Here is a 20254-nt window from a genome sequence, read left to right on the forward strand (position 1 = left end):
AAGAAAGAAAGAAAGAAAGAAAGAAAGAAAGAAAGAAAGAAAGAAAGGAAGGAAGGAAGGAAGGAAGAAAGAAAGAAGAAAGAAAGAAAAAAGAAAGAAAGAAAGAAAGAAAAAAGAAAACAAACACTCCAGCTAAATAGCTTCAAAACAAACAGGTCATTTCAAGAAAAGACATCCAATTATATAGACTCTGATTACTGGTAATAACTTGGAAGTCTTAAGAAATTTAACAACTTCAGCTCAAAATAATTAAACTGAACTGTTAAGGATAAAATCACCACCTAGACTCAACATAGCTACAGATGCAGAAAGAGTAAGAAGGCTTACTGATTCATTGTCCCTTCTGTTGCCCGTCCCCAATGCCAAATGAATCAGATAGCAAATATTAACGCTTTTTTAAAATTAGAATTCATAGGAGAAGGCTTTTTTTTTTTTTTGGTCCTCTTTTTTTTGTAGCAAGATTATTACATTTGATTTTTCAATTTTGAATCTTGGACTTTTCAAAGACATAGAACTGATAACATAAACACATAAGAAAAACTTTCCATTCCATGTATGTATGTATGTACTTCATTTATGTAAGTCAAACATGAGACTTAGGCCTTCAACTAATGGACATTGACTTCAAGGTCATTTGAGGAATGTAAACATTTTATCAATAAACCTCTTCCCTTAAGGGTATGAAGGTTTTCTGGACAAGGGCTTGTTCTATATTATTATTATTAAACAAGTCTGACTGTCACATTTATTTCTTTCATGTAGCAACAGCTTGAACTTACAATTAACTTGGAAAATTCTTAAAAGGGATCCCTACCCCTACCTTGAACACTGCATTAAAACTCAAAGAGGAAACTTGCTACCTCTCAGCAACACACCTCTATCAGAAGGAGCTCCAAGAAGGAACAGTGGAGTTTGTTGAATAAATAGTGTTGACTCATTATGTAATGAAAAGGTAAGCAGTATACTTTGTCTTTACCTTATCTGTAAAGCATACACATTGCTACATATGCTTTCAGAGTGGAAAGCCACCTTCTAACAAAATCTTCATGGGGTATTGTATGATTAAAGAATATCATTGGTGAAGGAATGATTGAAGGAATTAATGGCTTAGTTTGGTAAGATTAAGGGAAATCTTCATGTGATTTTTTTGAAAGACAGTGAGATACACTGAAACACTTCTTATTAGTAGGCAAATAAATCTCTGTGCTATGACAAAGGAAGTTTCATTGAGTGGTCGAAGATACCTATCCCTTTAGTTTGCAAAACCACTTGTAAGATGAATACATTTTCCAAGCCCTGAAATATTTTTTTTTCTGAGAAAAATTAGAGACCATTATGCTTAAAAGAAAAAAAAAATCACTCACAGACTCCTTTCCCATCTTCTTTCGTAGCCGTGTTTGCCACTGGACAGCTTGCATGACAATGGCTTCCCACCTTCTTTCGAGATTTACAATGATCAGTTGCATGGGCTGGTGGTCTGCGTTCAGATTGCAAGTCTCCCGGTCATCTAGAAGATGTTGGCATAATCGCAGGACGGAGGCCACTCCACGACGTCGCTGCTTGATTTCACCACAGAGGGACTGCAACAAAGAGAGGGATCGATTCATGGGTGTTTATAGAGCAGAAATCCCTAAAACATGAAACGCCTTCTTCCACCATAATTTCAAATTGTAGTGATATACTTGGCAATGAACAATAAGACAAGAAGGGCTCTGGTTGTCTTTAGATTGGAGACTTCCTATTGATACTCAACTAATGCCAAAGAATTTAGCTGCATCCCATTCCTCTTCCCTTTTTATACTGATTTGTCCATCTAAAATGCTGGGTCCCACCTTGACACCTAGATGATTAACAATTTATAACTTAATGAAATAAATCATGTAGGTCATGGGAATGCCAAACAGATTGACATGCTTTGGAAACACAAAAGATAGAAAAGTTCCCCGAAAGGACATGGAATTTTCCCAAATTTACTCCTAGATTTTTTGGAGCCAGAAGTTCAGTTTTCTACTGGCTGGGAAAAAGTTAAATAAGATTGCCAAGAATTTTGATATATAACATCTATTATTGGGGGAAAAAGGGATAAGCAACATTTCTCTTCCAAAGCTTGATTAACAAAGCAATAATGTTCTGAAAACAGAAATTAGGATACCGGATTATTATTGCACTACTTGTTGGTTGCTGTTTCCTTTAATAGACATTCACACAATTTAAGAAGGATATGCATGCATCAAAATAGCATTTTGCCCCCAGAAGCATTTGTATTGCTGCAGTGACCCTAAGCTGAACAATTCAAGCAAAATAGTGGGTACACATGTCTAAATATATTATATCTTTTCTTTGCCTATGGATAGTGTGTAAGTGATATTCTAATTTGAAGCCTTCAGGAGAAATGATGATTATATCCACAAACATCACTGAATTACTAATCTCCTTCGACTGCTACAATTGGACTGCTCTAACAGTTAACAGATTGCTTATTAATCAACAAGGGTAAACAAGACAATGCAATTTCATTTAGTGCGAGAGTTTTAATGCCTAAAAGTATCTGTGCTTAAAATGTTAATCTAGATAAGGCTTCATTAGAAGAAGTCTTAAAATGATTAAGTGCAGTTCATTGAAATGTGCACAGAGTGGTAGTAGATCAGCAGGTGGACATTTCATACAGATGTTCTGCTTATTGATATAATACATGCTATAGCCATTTAAATGACCCTAACTCAGTAATAGCTGAAATTCTATTATTTCTGTAATGAGAGAACACTGTACCTTTAATATTTCTGAATTTTAAATAAGGTGAATGACAAATACCCAAACCTCTATTTATGGCAAAATATGACTAGGAATTTTATTATTCAATTTATACCAGTGCAGCATTTTTAGTTATGTTTCCTGAACTTACCCTTATTTATTTTCCTAGCATTCATTATCATTTTCCTACATAACTCCTGATATAACCACTAGGTCTGACAAATTTCTTTACTGATGCTATTCATTTGTTCAGTGCAGAATGAGGAGGAAACCTCTGGATATTCAAAGATAAAACTTGAGGGCCGACTAAAGCAAAAAGCATTGTTTCCATCCCCTCCTCCAATACAGCTACCTCCCCACTCCTAAATGCATTCGCTCTCTTTCTCTCTGTCTCCCTCTCCCTCTCACACACACACACACCCTTCAATTTCCTCTCTTGCTCTAGAACTTGAGCAAGTCAAACTATCAAGCCAAATTAATTCCTGCCAAATTTCGGTCCATATTAACACTTCAAAATAATAATGTAGCCAACTGAAATTGGTTGAAGTGAGTCTTGTGAATAGGAATATTGAGGATTCCATTTTTCATTTTTGTGTTGCTATAAATTTGTTTAAAATACAGGGTTAGGAAAATCAAAAGTGTTATTTCCATGCCATAAAATGGGATCTTGCAAAACTCTCTTTGCAGTTGACTAGACTAATAACTGCATTCCTCAAGCCAGCAAAAAGTCCCAATGTTTCTTAGCCAAGTGAAAATTTGCCAGGGACAGCACTAACAGTATGTGTGGGGTTACAATGGCCTCACTGGTAACATTTACAAAGTAGCCCAAATGGGCTTCATTCACCTCACAGGCACTTTCAAAGTTCTGAAACAGGACATGTGAGATCACTAGGGGAAATTTTCATAAAGGTCATTGGCCATAATTTTTTTATGAGTATCTAGAATGTATCCAGTATTTAAGTAACCAGATGATCCCCAACTCACATCTTAATGTGAGTCAGTCCAGGTAGTTTAAAAACCATGAAAGCTGTTTTTGACATTCAGTATCAGATTTGATGGGATGTTAACATTCACTATCTAATTTTTGGATCTTCACAATCTTACAATTTTTTTTTACTTTAAATATCCAAAGAACTTAGTCTATATCCTGGATTGATAATTTATCCCATATGCACACAGGGAAATAACACTACTTTGAAAAGGAGGTGAAAATTGAGAATTTTAAATGGTCAACATATTTTTTGACACTTTTTTATATCTAGGAGATATAACTGATAAAATAACATTCTTCTATATATATGGGTTTCCATGACAACCATTAAAATATACATATTTATAATCACAAACACATACTAAATAAGGATTTTTTATTTATTTATTTGAGAGAGAGAAAGAGATAGAGAGCATGAGAGGAGGGAGGTTCAGAGAGAGAAGCAGACTCCCTGCCGAGCAGGGAGCCCGATGCGGGACTCGATCCCGGGACTCCAGGATCATGACCTGAGCCGAAGGCAGTCGCTTAACCAACTGAGCCACCCAGGCACCCCAAACACATACTAAATAAAACCAATGCATTTGCTGGCAATGTTTCTTAGAATCAGTAGCTTACATTATTTCCATGATAAACTATGCACAGAGAAATGTTAAATATAACTATACAGGAACAAGTAAGTATTGTAACTATTTCTAGCTTACATTTTCAGAGGAAGGTACTTTAAAACAGAAACCCAAACTAAACAATCTAAGACAGACGCTGAAATAAGATAAACTCATCTCTGTCTCTCAGACCTCCTCAAATGTACCCTACACTTTCCATCTGCTAGGCACTGTTTCAGGCACTGAGGCTTCAAAAAGGAGCAAGTTACTGCTCCTTCTCTCAAGGAGCTGAGAGTCTGTGGAAGGTGGATGATACAAGTAAGTGTGGTAATGAGAGTAATGAATGTAGAGAGGGACAATTTAACAGAAGTTCGTGCAAGTTGCTATTGGAGGAGTTGGTGAAATCTTCAGGGAAACAACGTTGAGCCAGATGGTCTAAGCTGAATGGTTGCAGTTCTCAAGACAGAAGGGTCGGGAAGCAAGTGTCCTGGGGCTATGGGGGCACCTAGAGTGTCAGGGAGAAGAGACAATGAAGCAGCTGGACGGGAAGTAAGGAACAGAAAAGTTTGGAATGCTTTTCATTATTGTCAGTTTGGAAGCATTTTCCTTGATAGCTCATGAGATCATGTTGGTTCCCAAGCATAGTCATATTGCGTTCACAGAAAAGTACAGAGATAAGAAGAGTCAAAGGAAATCTAAAAAGAAAGAGAAAATCTCCACTAATGATCAATATGTCTAAGAAAGAGATTCCAAATGCTTTTGTATGTAGTTGTCCTCTTATTTGGTAACTGTTAGGCAATTTCTTCTTACAAGACTACCTCTGTTAGTACAGAGGTCTTTGTCTTGTATCACTTCAGAATTCAGTTGTTGGAATATGGTTTGGGTGTGCTGCATTTAAATTTCTGATGAACTTTTTATTTGCTTTATTTTACATTTCTACTCAATTTCTTCATGTTATTAAAAAGGCAGGTTGGCTATGAGAAATGTTCTAGAAAAGTAAAATTTTAAATTTCGAAGTCAATTTTTTTTTCTTTTACAATAATCGGATCTCCAACCCTCTCAACATCTTTTTGGACATGCTGCAATAGCGTTGCCAACAGGCGGGAGGTTTTTATATCACACTTATAAACTGTCAATCTGGTTTTCAATTCATCAATGGTGATGCAAAGGAGTGTTTTTGGTTTATCTGGGGGGTTTTCTTTCCTTTTTTTTTTTTTTAATGGGGGTTTTTCTTTTTCCTCTCCTTTCTCTGTCAACCTTTTTGACTGTTTAAAGCACTCTATTATTAAGCCAAATGTGATGTGACATCACTTTTGACACTGGCTTCAGTTTAACACTATGAAAGGTAAGACTTCCAATATTGGTATTTTATTTTTCATTATATATTAAACATAAACATATATATACACACACACACATATATACATATTGTACAACATGATTATAATTTTCTTGCATACCCATATTCTTGACATTAAACAATAATGTCATCTACTATCACAAAAGGATATAAATAAGTTTACAATCAAAGAACTATAGACCAAAACCCAACTGTACAATAAGTAAAATGTAAGAACCAAATAGAGAAAAGAGAGGTGAGGAAGAAAATACAATTTTAAAACTACCAAAACTAAGCATATGTTAAAAACAGAGAGAGAAAAACTCTGAGAAAACTCCAAAGCAATTTGTCTCTATATATCTTACATAATTATATTCAGCAGGTTAATGTAACATCATTAGGTAGGTCAATCTGAACAAAGTGATAGGACTTCAGGTGATCTGTCAACTAAAAACCATTTACAAAGCAATGCCATTTTTAAAGTCAAACATAACTTTATTTTCTTTTTTTTTTTTAAAGATTTTATTTATTTATTTGACAGAGAGAGACACAGTGAGAGAGGAGACACAAGCAGGGGGAGCGGGAGAGGGAGAAGCAGGCTTCCTGCGGAGCAGGGAGCCCGATGCGGGGCTCGATCCCAGGACCCTGGGATCATGACCTGAGCCAAAGGTAGACGCTTAACGACTGAGCCAACCAGGCACCCCTAAACATAACTTTATTTTCTAGATTAATCAATTGTTTAACAATATCTATTGAGTATGCCCTCTCTGTGGCAAGCACAGTAAAGAAGTTTCAACCTGCAAATATGGATACATACCTGCCTTTGATCTAGTTAGAGTAAGGAAATAACAGAGAGAGGGGAAAAAAGTGAAAAAGACAGGCAAGTTCTTCTGGTTTAAATATTCACAAGTAAATAGCTCCATCTCCTGTGGCAAGGGTTTCCCACACTTTTTCAAGTGTTTTTCTTCTTTTTTGCACTTTCGGTATTTTACCATTTTAATTTCATGAGGCGGGCAGTGGTTTTCTCTTCATCTGCTACCTGTGACTAGATGTGTGGAGCAAAGGTTCTCAGAGAGTGTTCCCCGGGCCAAGCAGCATCAGCCTCACCCATGAACTGGGAAATGCCAATTCTCTAGTGCCTCTCCACATCTTCTGAATCTGCAGCTTGGGGATAGGCCCCAATGAGCTATGGTTTAACAGACACCACAGGTGTTTGTTTGAAAACACTGGCCTACAGGAAATGGAGGAACTTTGTTTTACAGATAAGAGAATTAATCCAGTTGAGCAGATTTTTTTTTTTTTAGAAGTATAAAATGGAAGTTACAAGTTCTAATTCTGAAGTCACACTGTTAGCCAGGTGCCTAGAGACCACGCCCATTTGGTGATCAGTTATTTTTTTAATTGTTACTGAATTACTGAAAGAAAATGAATGAATGAATCAATCAACGAATAGATCTTTTTGACTAGAGGTATCTTTATATTATTAGTACTTGCTTGATGATCCTCAGGAATTTTCAATGTAATTATTAAGAATGATAATAATGGGGGCGCCTGGGTGGCACAGTTGGTTAAATGTTGGACTCTTGGTTTCAGCTCAGGTCATGATCTCAGGGTCTTGAGATCAAGCCCCATGCTGAGGCTCCGTGCTGAGCACGGCGTCTGCTTAAGACTCTCTCTCCCTCTCCCTCTGCCCCACTGCATTCTCTCTCTAAAATAAATAAATAAATAAATCTTAAAAAAAAAAAAGAATGATGATATATTAGGTTCTTTGAATACCTATTTGATATTTTTATTTTTTATTAATTTTATTAATTTATTAATTAATCCTTTTTATTAATTTTATCAAATTAGTCACTTAGTAATGAATGATTAATACACATGGCATTGTGCTAAATTAAATAGAAGCTTCTCTCAGAAAGTGTATATAGTGAAACAAAACCATGACGATTATTTGGAAGGCACAAGGCATCAGATGCAGGGAATGTTAATGCTGCAGCCATGGTCTAATAAGAACATACAGCAGATGGGGAAAATGAGAGGCAAGACTGTACCTCTGTGAGTCTTCAAAAGACGCTTTTAACTAGTTGATTCGGGATTATTATTTTGGGGCAAGGTTGACAGAGATCATATGGATAGTATTTCTCATAGTAATAAATATTTATTAAGTATCAATTAGGTGCCAAACTCCATACTTTTCATTATAGGATTGGAATTGGTAAATAAGAGGAATATAATAAGATGTGGTACCTGTTTTTAAGTGCCTGTGATTTGGCTGTCAAGAGAAGACTCTGCCTCCTCAAAGTAAAAAAAAAAAAAAAAGGCAAAGGTTTTTGATAAGACCTAACCCATCAGGTTGTTGTAAGTTTTAAATGAAGTAAACACAGGAGTAAATCTTCATTACTTGTGGATAGGCAATGGTTTTTTAGATAGGACATCTAAAGCAGAAGTGACTTCTGACTTCTTAGGCAATGATTTCTTGGATATGACACCAAGAGTACAAGTGACTTTTGGACAACTTAACCAAAATTAAAAACTTTTGGTCTTCAAATGACACCATAAGAAAAAATGGAAAAACAACCCACAGAATGGGAAGCAATATCCGAAAATCATGTATCTGATAAAGGATTTGTATCCAGAATATATAAAGAATACTTAAAATTCAGTAATATAAAGATAAGTAACCCCATTTTTAAAATGGGCAAAGTATTAAATAGACATTTCTTCAAGGAAAACATACAACTGGCCAATAAACATATGGAAAAATATTCATCGTCTGTAGACATCAGGGAAATGCAAATCTAAATCACAACTACATACCACTTCACCTGCACTATGATTTTAGCACTAGGCTAAAATAAAAAAGACAGAAATCACAATATTGGCAAGGATATAAGGAAATTGGAATCCTCATGAACTGTTGGTGGGATTGTAAAGTAGTGCCATTCACTTTGAATTTTATTTATTTATTTGAGAGAGAGAATGAGATAGAGAGCATGAGAGGGGGGAGGGTCAGAGAGAGAAGCAGACTCCCCGCCGAGCAGGGAGCCCGATGCGGGACTCGATCCCGGGACTCCAGGATCATGACCTGAGCCGAAGGCAGTCGCTTAACCAACTGAGCCACCCAGGCACCCTCACTTTGGAAAATAGTATGACATTTCCTCAAAAAGTTAAACACAGAATTACCATATGGTCCAGCAATTTCTCTTCTAGGTAAATGCCCAGAAGAATTGAAAACATACAACCATACAAATATCCATAACCACATTATTCATAATAGCCAAAAAGTAGAAACAACCCAAGTATCTATCAATGGATGAGTGGATAAAAAAAATGTGGTATATCCATACAATGGAATATTATTTGGCAATAAAAAGGAATAAAAGGGCGCTTGCCCGGTTCATTCAGTGCAGCATGTGACTCTTGATCTCAGGGTCATGAGTTGTGAGATTGAGCCCTGTGTTGGGCTCCGGCTCAGCGGGGAGTCTGCTTGGGATTCTCTCCCTCTTCCTCTGCCCCTCCCCCCATGCTCTCTCTCAAATAAATAAATCTTAAAAAAAAAAAAAGTAATGGCTATAAAATTCCCTAGGATGGAGTCATAACTACAAACCTATAAATCTCAGTCACCAAATAAGACATTCTGCTATATGATAAAAATAATACAGTGCTGTTTTTTAATATAGCTCTCCTACTTCTAGAAATATCATAAAACATAAACAGAAAAGTATACATAGAAGAGCATGGATGTGGAAAAGGAGTTGAAGAAAATGTGGAAATTAAAGAATGTTAGTTAAGTCTAATTACTGCAGTGGTGAGTTTCATTTACCATCATATACATCTTATGAAATTGTAATCTATTGTGTTGTTGGTGTCAGGAGAAAAATGAGAAACATGACCTATCAATGTACTTCATGTACTTCACCAAAGATCATTCTAAGTTGGCTATATGTATATGAACAAACACAAAATTTTTAAAACATTATGTTCTCCTCAAATATTTAGTCAAGGATTTACTTGACTGTAAAATAATAACCAACAACCATTGAAGCTTATTAAATTGCTAGTGTACTATTCTGAGTATTTTCTTAGTTATTTTTCACTAATCTCATACATTAATGACAAACATTATTTGTGTATTTCTGTCTGCTATGTATTTTGTTAGGTATTTTATATGTATTGGCTCATTTAATCCTCACAACAGTACTATGAGATATATATTATTGCCATGTGCCTATTTTACAAACAAGGAAATAGAGACAGAGAGGCTAAGTAACTGACCAGAGCTAATGCAGCTAATAAGGATGCTAACCCACGCAACCTGAATCCCAAGCCAATTCGTAAAAGCATTATCTACATTTCCTTTCATAAGAGAGCTGAAGAGGCTTGTAAAATTTCTCCATTTTCAGACTATTCTGGTCCCTGATTTCCAACCAGATGTGGCCATAGCCATAAAATTACTGTTTAAAACACAGCCAACAAGTTCTTCAGTATACCTTTCAGGGATCTATCTTATACCCATTTCTAGGCCATTGTTAAAAATTAGTAATCTATGTAATTCTTAAACCCAGGGTGGTTGTGATAGCAGAGATGGAAAAAATACTAATTCATTCACTGAACAAGTGTTTATTGAACACCTATTATAATGGGCACTGTTCTGAGTGTTTGAGATGCATCTGTGAACAAAAGAGATGAACTTTCTACCCACAAGGACCTCACATTCCACCAGACAGTGGAGGATAATCTCTCTTCTGAGAAAAATGTAAGTTATATAAATAATCAAAAAGAGATTGAACAAAAGTAGGAAACATTCATTAGGCAAATGATCATCCAAGTTTCCAGCAGCGGGTCAGCAGATCTTTTGGTCCTGATGACTCCATTCTTGAGCCAATTATGTGCTTACCTTAACCATATCTAGTATATAAGTATTGCAAATAAGACTTTCCAACCAGGAATTGTAAAGAGGTAATTCTTCAAAACAGCAAAAAAATTAAAATACCTCAAGTGAGGTATGAATGATGACATCTGCATATTTTAACTGATTCCAAACTTAAAAGACAACATCAGCCGATATAGGAACTCAGCTCAGTTGCAAACCCTGGGACTTAATCTATATTGAAGCTAAATATTCTATAAGCATTCAGTGAAGTGCAAAAAATAGCAATTGAAAAATGACATGATTAAATGGCACGACATGCAATCATTTGCTCTCAATTATATCAATGTATCTTCTTCATTTCTAGGAGTCAGGCAGAAATATTGTTTTTTAAATGCCTCTATTAAATTGGTCACCAATAATAAAATAGATGAGAGTCCTAATAAGCTCATTTACATAACATACATCATACACTACAAAACTATTCTCTCCAAACAGTTTTGCTCATATATTTGTCTCCTGGTTGTCATGAGTCTTTGCTACATTAGCAGATTTCAAAAGCATAATTCTGCCTTCAGAACCATTTGTAGAAAAACGTTTATGAAACTTTTCTAGTTAACCCTTGGCAGGATCCTTATTGCTAATTATGGAAAAGGTATTGATATAATATCTTGGCTGTCACATTTTATTATGGTGATGGTAGAAGCAGAATCTAGGTCTGACATTTTGGAAATACCATCTAATTGCAAGTTAGAAACAGAGAATGACAGTTTTAAGTAGATTATAACTTCTTTCAAAATAACAAACTGGTTTATTTAATGTAAAAGCTGGATTTTAAAAATAGCATTAAAGACTCCTGAATTGGTTTACCAAGCACATCTCTATCAGCTTCTTGAAGAAGGTCTGGGATGTGTGCCAAAATAGTTTCAAAACTGTACATGACAATATAAGTCTAGATTCTAACATCAAATGATTTCTTATAACCATTTAAAATCAAAATATTTCCAGTGAATACTTCTATTTTTTAAGAAAAATCATCTCCCCTCTGTTCATCTGGGCAGCAGACGATTGAGGTCCAAAGACCAGTCACCTTAACCTCCAGTCACCTTAACCTAAATAACCTGACCTTTGACTTAGAAAAAAATCTAACTTCTTGCAATCTAGCATCCTCACCAATGAAGCTGAATCATTAAAGGCCACCAGGACTACTAGTTAATACTGCAAATTCTTGGATGAATGGTGTCATCAAGGGAAAAGCTAATCATTCTTTTACAAACACTCATTTGATGTTTTAATTGTTTGTACTTTCATGTGTTGAAAATTTTTAATTATATTTGGAAAGGAGTATTTCTATTTCTATTAGCTATTTTTTTTAGCTGTGGACTAAAATATAATAACCATTCTAAAATTGCAGACCCTCACTGTGTTATTCCATGAAAGTTGTTGTTATCCCTGTGTGGTATTCTTTAATTTTTTTTGTGACTTTCCCTCCATTAGGTTAAGTACTTTTAAATATGTTTGTTTTTAAGAATCAAGCTCAGTGGTCATGTGCTTAGTTCATATTCACATGTAATTAGTAATTTGTTATATACTTCCTTTTCTAAATTAAAAACACTATTAAAATTCCAGACATACAAAACAATATGAAGATTAAGTTACTCTAAAGAAAACTGTAATAGCTTACAGATTGCTTGTATCATTACTAAAATGCCGGTATCTATTACAGAGTCTCCCTGGAATAAAGAATGCACTTTGGCAATAATCTTTTAAAAACATGTCCATTATTGTTAAGATGCTAAACTAGTCTGCAATTATAGGAAGGTAACTTTTAGCAATAAGGGGGAAAGAGTGCTGGATATAAATGCAACTTAGCCATTATACTACAAAATACCTTTTCTTAAAATTCCACAATCACTCTTTTCATAAGCAGATAAGGCATTAATTGCCATTTATTTTTACATTATTATATTTTGAAATCTATTTACAACACCCACTGTGCTTTTTATCTCTATTAGATTCCATGGGAATCATTTCAAAGTAATTCTGGGGAATGAATAAAGGTGATTTTCCTCCTCTAGATTATCTGCTGATCCCAGCTACCTGAACTCATCTGTGCGTTTAATGAATGTTGGGTATTCACCGGCCAGGTAAAAGGAATATTCAGGACAGTCTTGAGGAGAGAAAGAAAAGAATTCTATGTGACAAGGTACAGCACAATACACCCATTAGGCTAAATCCATAAGAGAAGGATCATCGTAAAGATCATACCCGGAGAATGAAATAGCAAGAAAAAGCAAGGAAAAAGAAAGTGAGAGAACACAGAAGCAAGGATGGCCTAAGAGGAGTTTCCAGGGATAGTGTGGAACACATAGGAGAGGACAGATTATTGAACTAAGTGGTTTCATGACTCACTCAGCTCTGTTGCATGGTATTTTTCTAGCTCTCTCATCTATACACGGCTGACTATTCCTTACCCCTCTCCTCTATCAAACCCTATTTTCCCAAATTTATCTCTGAGTAACATATTGTTTATTTCCTATGAAGCCACCCTTGGAACTTGTTAAAAAGCTCAGAGTGTTACTTGAAGTATAACAACTAGGAATTGGTATTTTAGGGAAGTATTCCTGTTATTCCAGAATCCTATAGGTGGTAAATAAATGAATTCAAGAACACTTGGGACACAATAAGAATGCAGGAAGAGAGTTAGGCTTTGGGGAATAACACCACTAAAACGGAGGAAAATGATACTAGGGACAAAAAGTCAACACTGGAAAGACCCTTCTGTTCACTTATCTACTTCTTCCTGACCTGGAAGAGACTGAGGTATAAACAGCTCTAAAACTTTGTATTTCTGACTTTATTTTTATAGCATCTAAATAGGGCATTTTCTTGTGAGTTTGGATCACTAGGAATTTGCTTCTTAGCTCTTTCCTTTGCTTCTGTGGTGGAAACCCAGGGCAACTCTACTCCTTTTCACCAGTTTTCAGTATTCCCAGATGTGCAGTAATACTAACTACACTCTCAGGGTCATTTAGAAGTTTAACTAACATATAACAGCAAAACACTCCTCAACCATTATATTAGGTAGTAGAGAGATGCTGACTAAATATTAGCCAACTGGTAAACTGCTATGATGATTATTTAGCTCAAAGCAATATTCCAGAATCTTGTGAAAAGGAAATATAATAAGAACTTCATTCTTTAAACATTCCCATAGCTAAAATATAAAGCAGAGTCCAGGAGAAATTTTTGAGAGCATTTTCTTGAATAAAGTTAATTCTCATTTTAGAGGATTCTGTTTTCATTACTTCTGAGACACCACATCTCTCTCCTATTTGCTCCCTAAAAGATGACCGAATATACTGGGGGGTAATGCCTTCATTCATCCCAACTAATATTTTGGCAGCAAGGTAGAATATACATCATCTGAGCATGAAGGTGTTCCAGTTGAACATCTGAGAAGCAACTTGGATTGAGGGAAAAAAACACAACTTAGAGTCTTCTCCTAGTTTGGCAATAACTAGTTGTGTGATCTCAAGTAAATCATGTAACTTTTATGTGCCCTCAATACCCTTTCTCTACAATGCAATGATCCTTTAGCTTTTAAGATCTTCTGGCATCAGATTATTACATAAGCTTATTCTGTTAAGTGATAGGAAAAAGATCATGTGGTGGTCTACAATGGACTTGTAAAAAAATAGTAAAATACAACTCTGAATATCTCTCAAATCAGTTGCAAGTTGACTCTCATTTTCTCTGGTGAAATTCTAGTGGTGAAAGAATAATTTCATTTTGTCTATTATTTTTATTTATTTTCCTTTCACTGTCCTGAACTGTAGGAAACTACTTTAATTGGACAAGTGTTTTGTTGTAGTCATTTGTATGAGTCAACCTTGCTTGGCCTCAGATTCTGCTCACATATTCTGTTCATGTTCTAACATCTTCAAAATCTAACTCCAAAAATCTTTATAGTGAGAACCACTAAGTAAAGCACACAAAATTGAAAAGTTGACTTCCATTGTTGCTTTCATAAAGCTGTGAAGTCCGTTGCACCAATGTTTTATTGAGAGTTAAGATGGCATGGTTGAATGGATATCCATTGGCTCTCTTGCTGGTAGTCTTGGCTGTCAGATAAAGGAATGAATGGGTCTCAAAACATCCTTCCAATTCCTAAAAGTCATTTCTTTGTCATGACAGAAGGGCAATAGAGAAGAACATTTTGAGAAAAGGAGGAGAGCATGAGGGGAAGGAAGAACTTGATTTACCACCTATCCTGCACTTCTCAAAGGAACTTCTAAAACCAGACCTGCTGATCCATTTTTACACTTATCCTCATGACATTAAATTCAAAAAGAAAGAAAAATATCCTTGGGGAAGAGAATGAAATATTCTAAATGTATAGGATATAAGTTAGGATTTAATCAACAGTTTAGAGCATCAATGAATTTAAGAGAGATAAGTTAGGCTATTTTTTTCCAGATGGGAATAATGATTTATGCCTCCATCCTATCTTAGAAAGGTTTTGGGAGGATTAATGAGCTAATGTGTCTAAAGCTCTTTAAGCTCCTCATATGGAGGTACAACATAAACAGAAGGTGAAAATGAGAGCAAACTCAACACTGAGTTGAACTCCTGAGAGTAAAGCCCCTGGAAATGAGAAGCTGTTGCAGGTCAAGATGGTAAGTCTCTGAATTCCAATACCAAAGGAGCCTTGGTTTATTGTCATATGTCTTTTTAATACTCTTTAAAATAGGACTTCATAGTATTAATAAGCATTTCTACATTTCCTATTAATCACAATGTCCCTTGTAATGATCATTTTTTATTTCTACTCACCAAATGAGATAGGCTTAAAATTGAGTTGTGAGAATTGCAAAGACATTGGTATTAACTCGTATGAAATCATTGGTTTGGTATTATTGGACTATGGCCTGGATTAGGATTCAGGAAATGTGGGCTGCAATCTGGCTCTGGTTGGGTGGTCATTTAATATATCAGAGACTTGGTTTTTTGTTTTTTTTTTTTTCCTTTGGAATAAGAAGGTTGAGCTAGCTAAGTGATCTCAGGTCCCGTCTCGTGATAAAGTCTGCAATCGGCTAGAACTTCTTGAGTATCTAGTGACTCTAAGGTACATTGTCTATGGTACTATGAAGGGTATGCAAAACAAATATTTTAAGATAGTCCTACTTTTAAAAAGTTTATACTCAAAACAACAATGACATATCACCACATATCTATTAGAATGGCCAAAATTCAAAACACTGACAACACAAAATGCAGAAGAGGATGTGGAAAAAGGACTCTTATTCAATGCTGGTGGGAACGCAAAATGGTACGAGCACTTTGGAAGACAATTTGGTAGTTTCTTACAAAACTAAATATATTCTTTTTTTATTATTATTATGTTATGTTAGTCACCATATAGTACATGATTAGTTTTTGATGTAGTGTTCCATGATTCATTATTTGCATATAACACCCAGTGCTCATTACAACAGGTGCCCTCCTTAATACCCATCACTGGGTTACCCCATCCCCTCACCCCCACCCTCTGAAAATTCAAATCAAAGCCACATTGAGATACCTCCTTACCCCAGTTAGAATGGAAAAATTAACAAGGCAGGAAACAACAAATGTTGGCAAGGATGTGGAGAAAGGGGAACCCTGTTACACTGTTGGTGGGAATGCAAGCTGGTACAACCACTTTGGAAAATAGTATGGAGGTTCCTCAAAAAGTTAAAAATAGAGCTATCCTATGACCCAGCAATTGCACTACTAGGTATTTACCCCAAAGATACAGTTGCAGTGAAAAATTAAACATACTCTTAATCATACAATCCAGCAGTCGTGCTCCTTGGTATTTACCCAAAGGAGCCGAAAACTTATGTCCACACAAGAACCTGCATATGGATATTTATAGTAGCTTTATTCATAACTGCCAAAACTTGGAAGCAACCAAGATGTCCTTCAGTAGGTGAATGGATTGATAAACTATGTTATAATCAGACAATAGGATATTATTCAGTGCTAAAAAGAAATGAGCTATCAAGCCATGAAAAAGACATAGAAGAATTTTAAATGCATATTACTAAGTGGAAGAGGTCAATCTGAAAAGGCACATACTGTATGATTCCAACCATACAACATTCTGGAAAAGGCAAAACTATGCAGAGTAAAAAGACTGCAGAGTAAAAAGACTGCCAGGATTTGGGGCAGGGGGCTAGGGGTGAGGAATGAATCTGCAGAGCACAAATTTTTAGGGCAGTGAAAATACTTGGTATGATAAACCATAATGACAGATACATGTCATTATATAGCTGTTTAGACCCACAGAATATAAGCATCAAGTGAACTGTAATACAAACTATGAACTTTGAGTGATCATGATACATCATTGCAGGTTCATCAGTTGTGACAAACGTACCACTCTGGTGGGGGAAGTTGATCATGGGGGAAGCTGTGCATGTGTGGGGGTAGGGAGTATAATGGGACATCTCTGTACCTTTCCCTCAATTTTCCTATGAACCTCAAATTGCTCTAAAAGAAACAGAAAATTAAAAAAAGTTTACACTCTAGTTTGTTGCAAAGACACATAGATTCCTACCTATACACACTAGGATAACATTTAAATAAGCACAGGCCTCTAGGCACATGCACATACTATTCTGTTCACTCTTCCCCTCCTTCACTTCAGATCTCAATTCACTCATTCTAGGAATTTCCTTGCCCCTCCCCAGGACACTATGTTAATTCCTACCACATTCTATTCTATTTGCCTGTTGACTTGTTACTATCCCCCTTTAGCCTGTGTGTTCCTTGGAAGAGGACAAAGGATGGTTCACCCCAGTACCCAGCACAACACTTGACACAGGTATTTGCATAAGAGAAAAGTACTGAATAAATTTAAAATATCCTTACCCACACTCCCAAATAATCTTGAACTTATTTCTCTTTTTAGTTACCAGAACCCCGCTATCCTTACACATGTTCTATTACTTCCAATGCTTTTTGTTGAAGATTCTTTTCCTTATTTAAAGGGGACCTGAAGACAGAAGCAACAGCATTCCAGGAAGAGAGGGGCTCTTAGTGGGAGAGAGTCTTGAGAAGGCCTTCTACTTTTGCATCCCTACCAGCATAGCAGTTCCCAAATCCTGTCATCTCTAACCCAGAGGTCTCTCTTAAATCCAGCCTCCTATCTTGCACTCTAATTGCACTATTTCAAGTCCCCAGGACTTATCACCTGAGTTACAGAAGAGCTACCTTCCAATGGGGCTTTTTCTCTCAGAGCTGATGAACACACAACTCTGTAAGACCACTCTCCTGCTCTGGGACACTGAAGATGCCCCCTTAGCTTGCTTTCAACCTCACCTGATATTAGATATGTAGGTGCCCCATGCTTCACTATCAACAGACAATTTGCTATCCCTTGTATATGGTCTATATTTTTCTCATTCTGGAATTTAAATAAAACTAAGGGGAATCAAAATTTTCTGTTTCCTTTTTGTCTGGGCCTGAAATATTTGTACAGGAAGCCACTTACAGAATCTCTCAGAGGACCTATCTTAACACTCAGCCCCAGAAAACGGAACTCCCTCCTTAAGAATAAAGAGACACAGAAAAACCAACACATACACTAACAGACACTGTAGTTCAAAGGAGAGTCCAATCTGAACACTCAAAGCAAAAGACTAATACACTCCTTTTGAAACAGAATTAATACAAGAGAAGAGAAAACCTTAGAAAATTTTAATCCATTTCTCAAAAATATGCACAGAGATATTGCATCCATGGCACCAAGGTAGGAACTTCTGAAAATGAAACAAATTAAGATCGGCAAAGATTGTACAAAGATGAAAAGAACTTTTGGTGAATTAAAGATTGCAATGAAGACAAACTACAAAATTAGATACTGCAAAACAGCCTTGAAAATTCCACCAAAAGTCCCTGTTAAAGAAGTGGAAATAAAAATACATTTCTTTAAGTGAAGGAAAGATCCAGCCAGGGGACTCAAAATGTACAGAATAGGATTTCCAAAAGGAGGGAACTAAATGTATGGAGAACTTGTGATAAACAATAGGTAAAATTCTCTGATCTAAAACAGAATTTCAAGTTTCAAAAGCAATTAGGACTCACCAAGTCCCCAGCAAAAGAAATAAAAAGAGACCAACACCCAGTCATATACAAGTGGAAAAACAAGGTTACTACGTAGCAACAAAAATCAGACTTCTCCTTTGTAACTATAAATGCCAAAAGGATCATTAGCAGTTTTGATGGTCAAAGGTTATACTCCCCATGGCAAAATTTTATATTTGGCCAAGCTACTGTTTATATGCAAGTTCAAGCAAAATACATTTTTAGACATGCCCTTGCATGTTTGGAGAATATACTAAGAATGTACTTTTCCTATAAAAATTATTAGAGGACAATATAACAGCACTAAGAGTAATTTTTGTAAGAAAATAGAAAACCATGGTATTAAAAAAACTGATGTTGAGCAATGAAATGAGTATTATGAAGAATTAACTCTGAATTATTTTTCATATTCTTATGAAATACAATGCAAACATCAAAAGAAATTATTGCAAGTATGAGAAAGAATGTAATTATATTAGTAAAGTAATAATAATAGCTAATAACTAAATCCAAGATTATATCAACAAAAATGGATAAATAGGGTAGAGGATGCAGAGAAGTCAATTTCTCATTTTAAAAGTGGCATCAGTAAGAAGTCAATTCATTGTTATTGGATATAAAGGATATGTTTAAAAAATTCCAATTTACTAGGGTAAAAAGGAACAAAACAACATGTCTTACAGCAAAATATTTAAACAAGACCACAGTATAGGCTTCATGCATCGCTAACACTCAGCCCAGTGCCTGCCACATGGTAGGTGTCCAAGAAATATTTATTGAATGAATAAATGAATGAACATGATGAAACAAAAGATCAGCAATCTTAATCAAGAAACTAAATGTGATGGGCTTCGTGCTTTTATTAAAAGATATAGATCTTCAGATTTGATTCGAATACAATTTATAAAAAATTCACCTAAAACAATATGCTAAAAAATTGACAACAAAATGACAGGCAAGGATACATTATGCCTTTAGATACATCGCAAAGAACTTCAAGGCACCTAATATATGAGAAAGGAATAAAGCAAGGGCAGAGTCTCTGATTGTAGGGTCTCTGGTTCATTGTCTTAGATTCAAATCCTCCATCTCTTCACCCTGGTCATTAATTGTATATGTACGTGTGTGTGTGTATATATATATATATATTTTTAAGATTTTATTTATTCATTTGAGGGAGAGAGAAGCACAAGCAGGGGGGAGAGGCGGAGGGAGAGGGAGAAGCAGACTCTCCACTGAGCAGGGAGCCTGATGCGGGGCTCGATCCCAGATCCCAGGACCTGGAGAACATGACCTGAACTGAAGGCAAATGCTTAACCATCTGAGCCACCCAGGCGCCCCACTGGTCATTAATTTTAACCAAGAGTTTTCTGTATTCTGCTTCTTACAGACTTGTACGTTTGCTTGTCATCACCATGCCAGCAATTTATTGGTATAGTTCTTTCTACTTTTAAATCAATCAAGTCCCAATGATGTATAAAACAACAAAATCATATATATTAATGTTACCTGTGCCACCATTCTGATTGAAATTCATAATTAGGAAGACCTTTTCTTTCCCATTTTAG

General features: G+C 35.7%; 1 protein-coding gene across 1 annotated transcript in view; it reads right to left on the reverse strand.

Moving 5' to 3' along the window:
* The window catches only part of LOC118002892 (A-kinase anchor protein 6-like), a 286565-nt gene that overhangs the window by 51271 nt on the left and 215040 nt on the right, over positions 1-20254 (reverse strand). Inside the window, exon 11 of the mRNA XM_034993503.1 lies at positions 1365-1580. Coding sequence (XP_034849394.1) covers positions 1365-1580 — 216 coding nt within the window. The remainder of the gene's footprint in view (positions 1-1364; positions 1581-20254) is intronic.

This window comes from Mirounga leonina, unplaced genomic scaffold (genome assembly GCF_011800145.1).
Source record: "Mirounga leonina isolate KUSES-001 unplaced genomic scaffold, KU_Mleo_1.0 Mir_84, whole genome shotgun sequence".
Lineage (NCBI taxonomy): Eukaryota > Metazoa > Chordata > Mammalia > Carnivora > Phocidae > Mirounga > Mirounga leonina.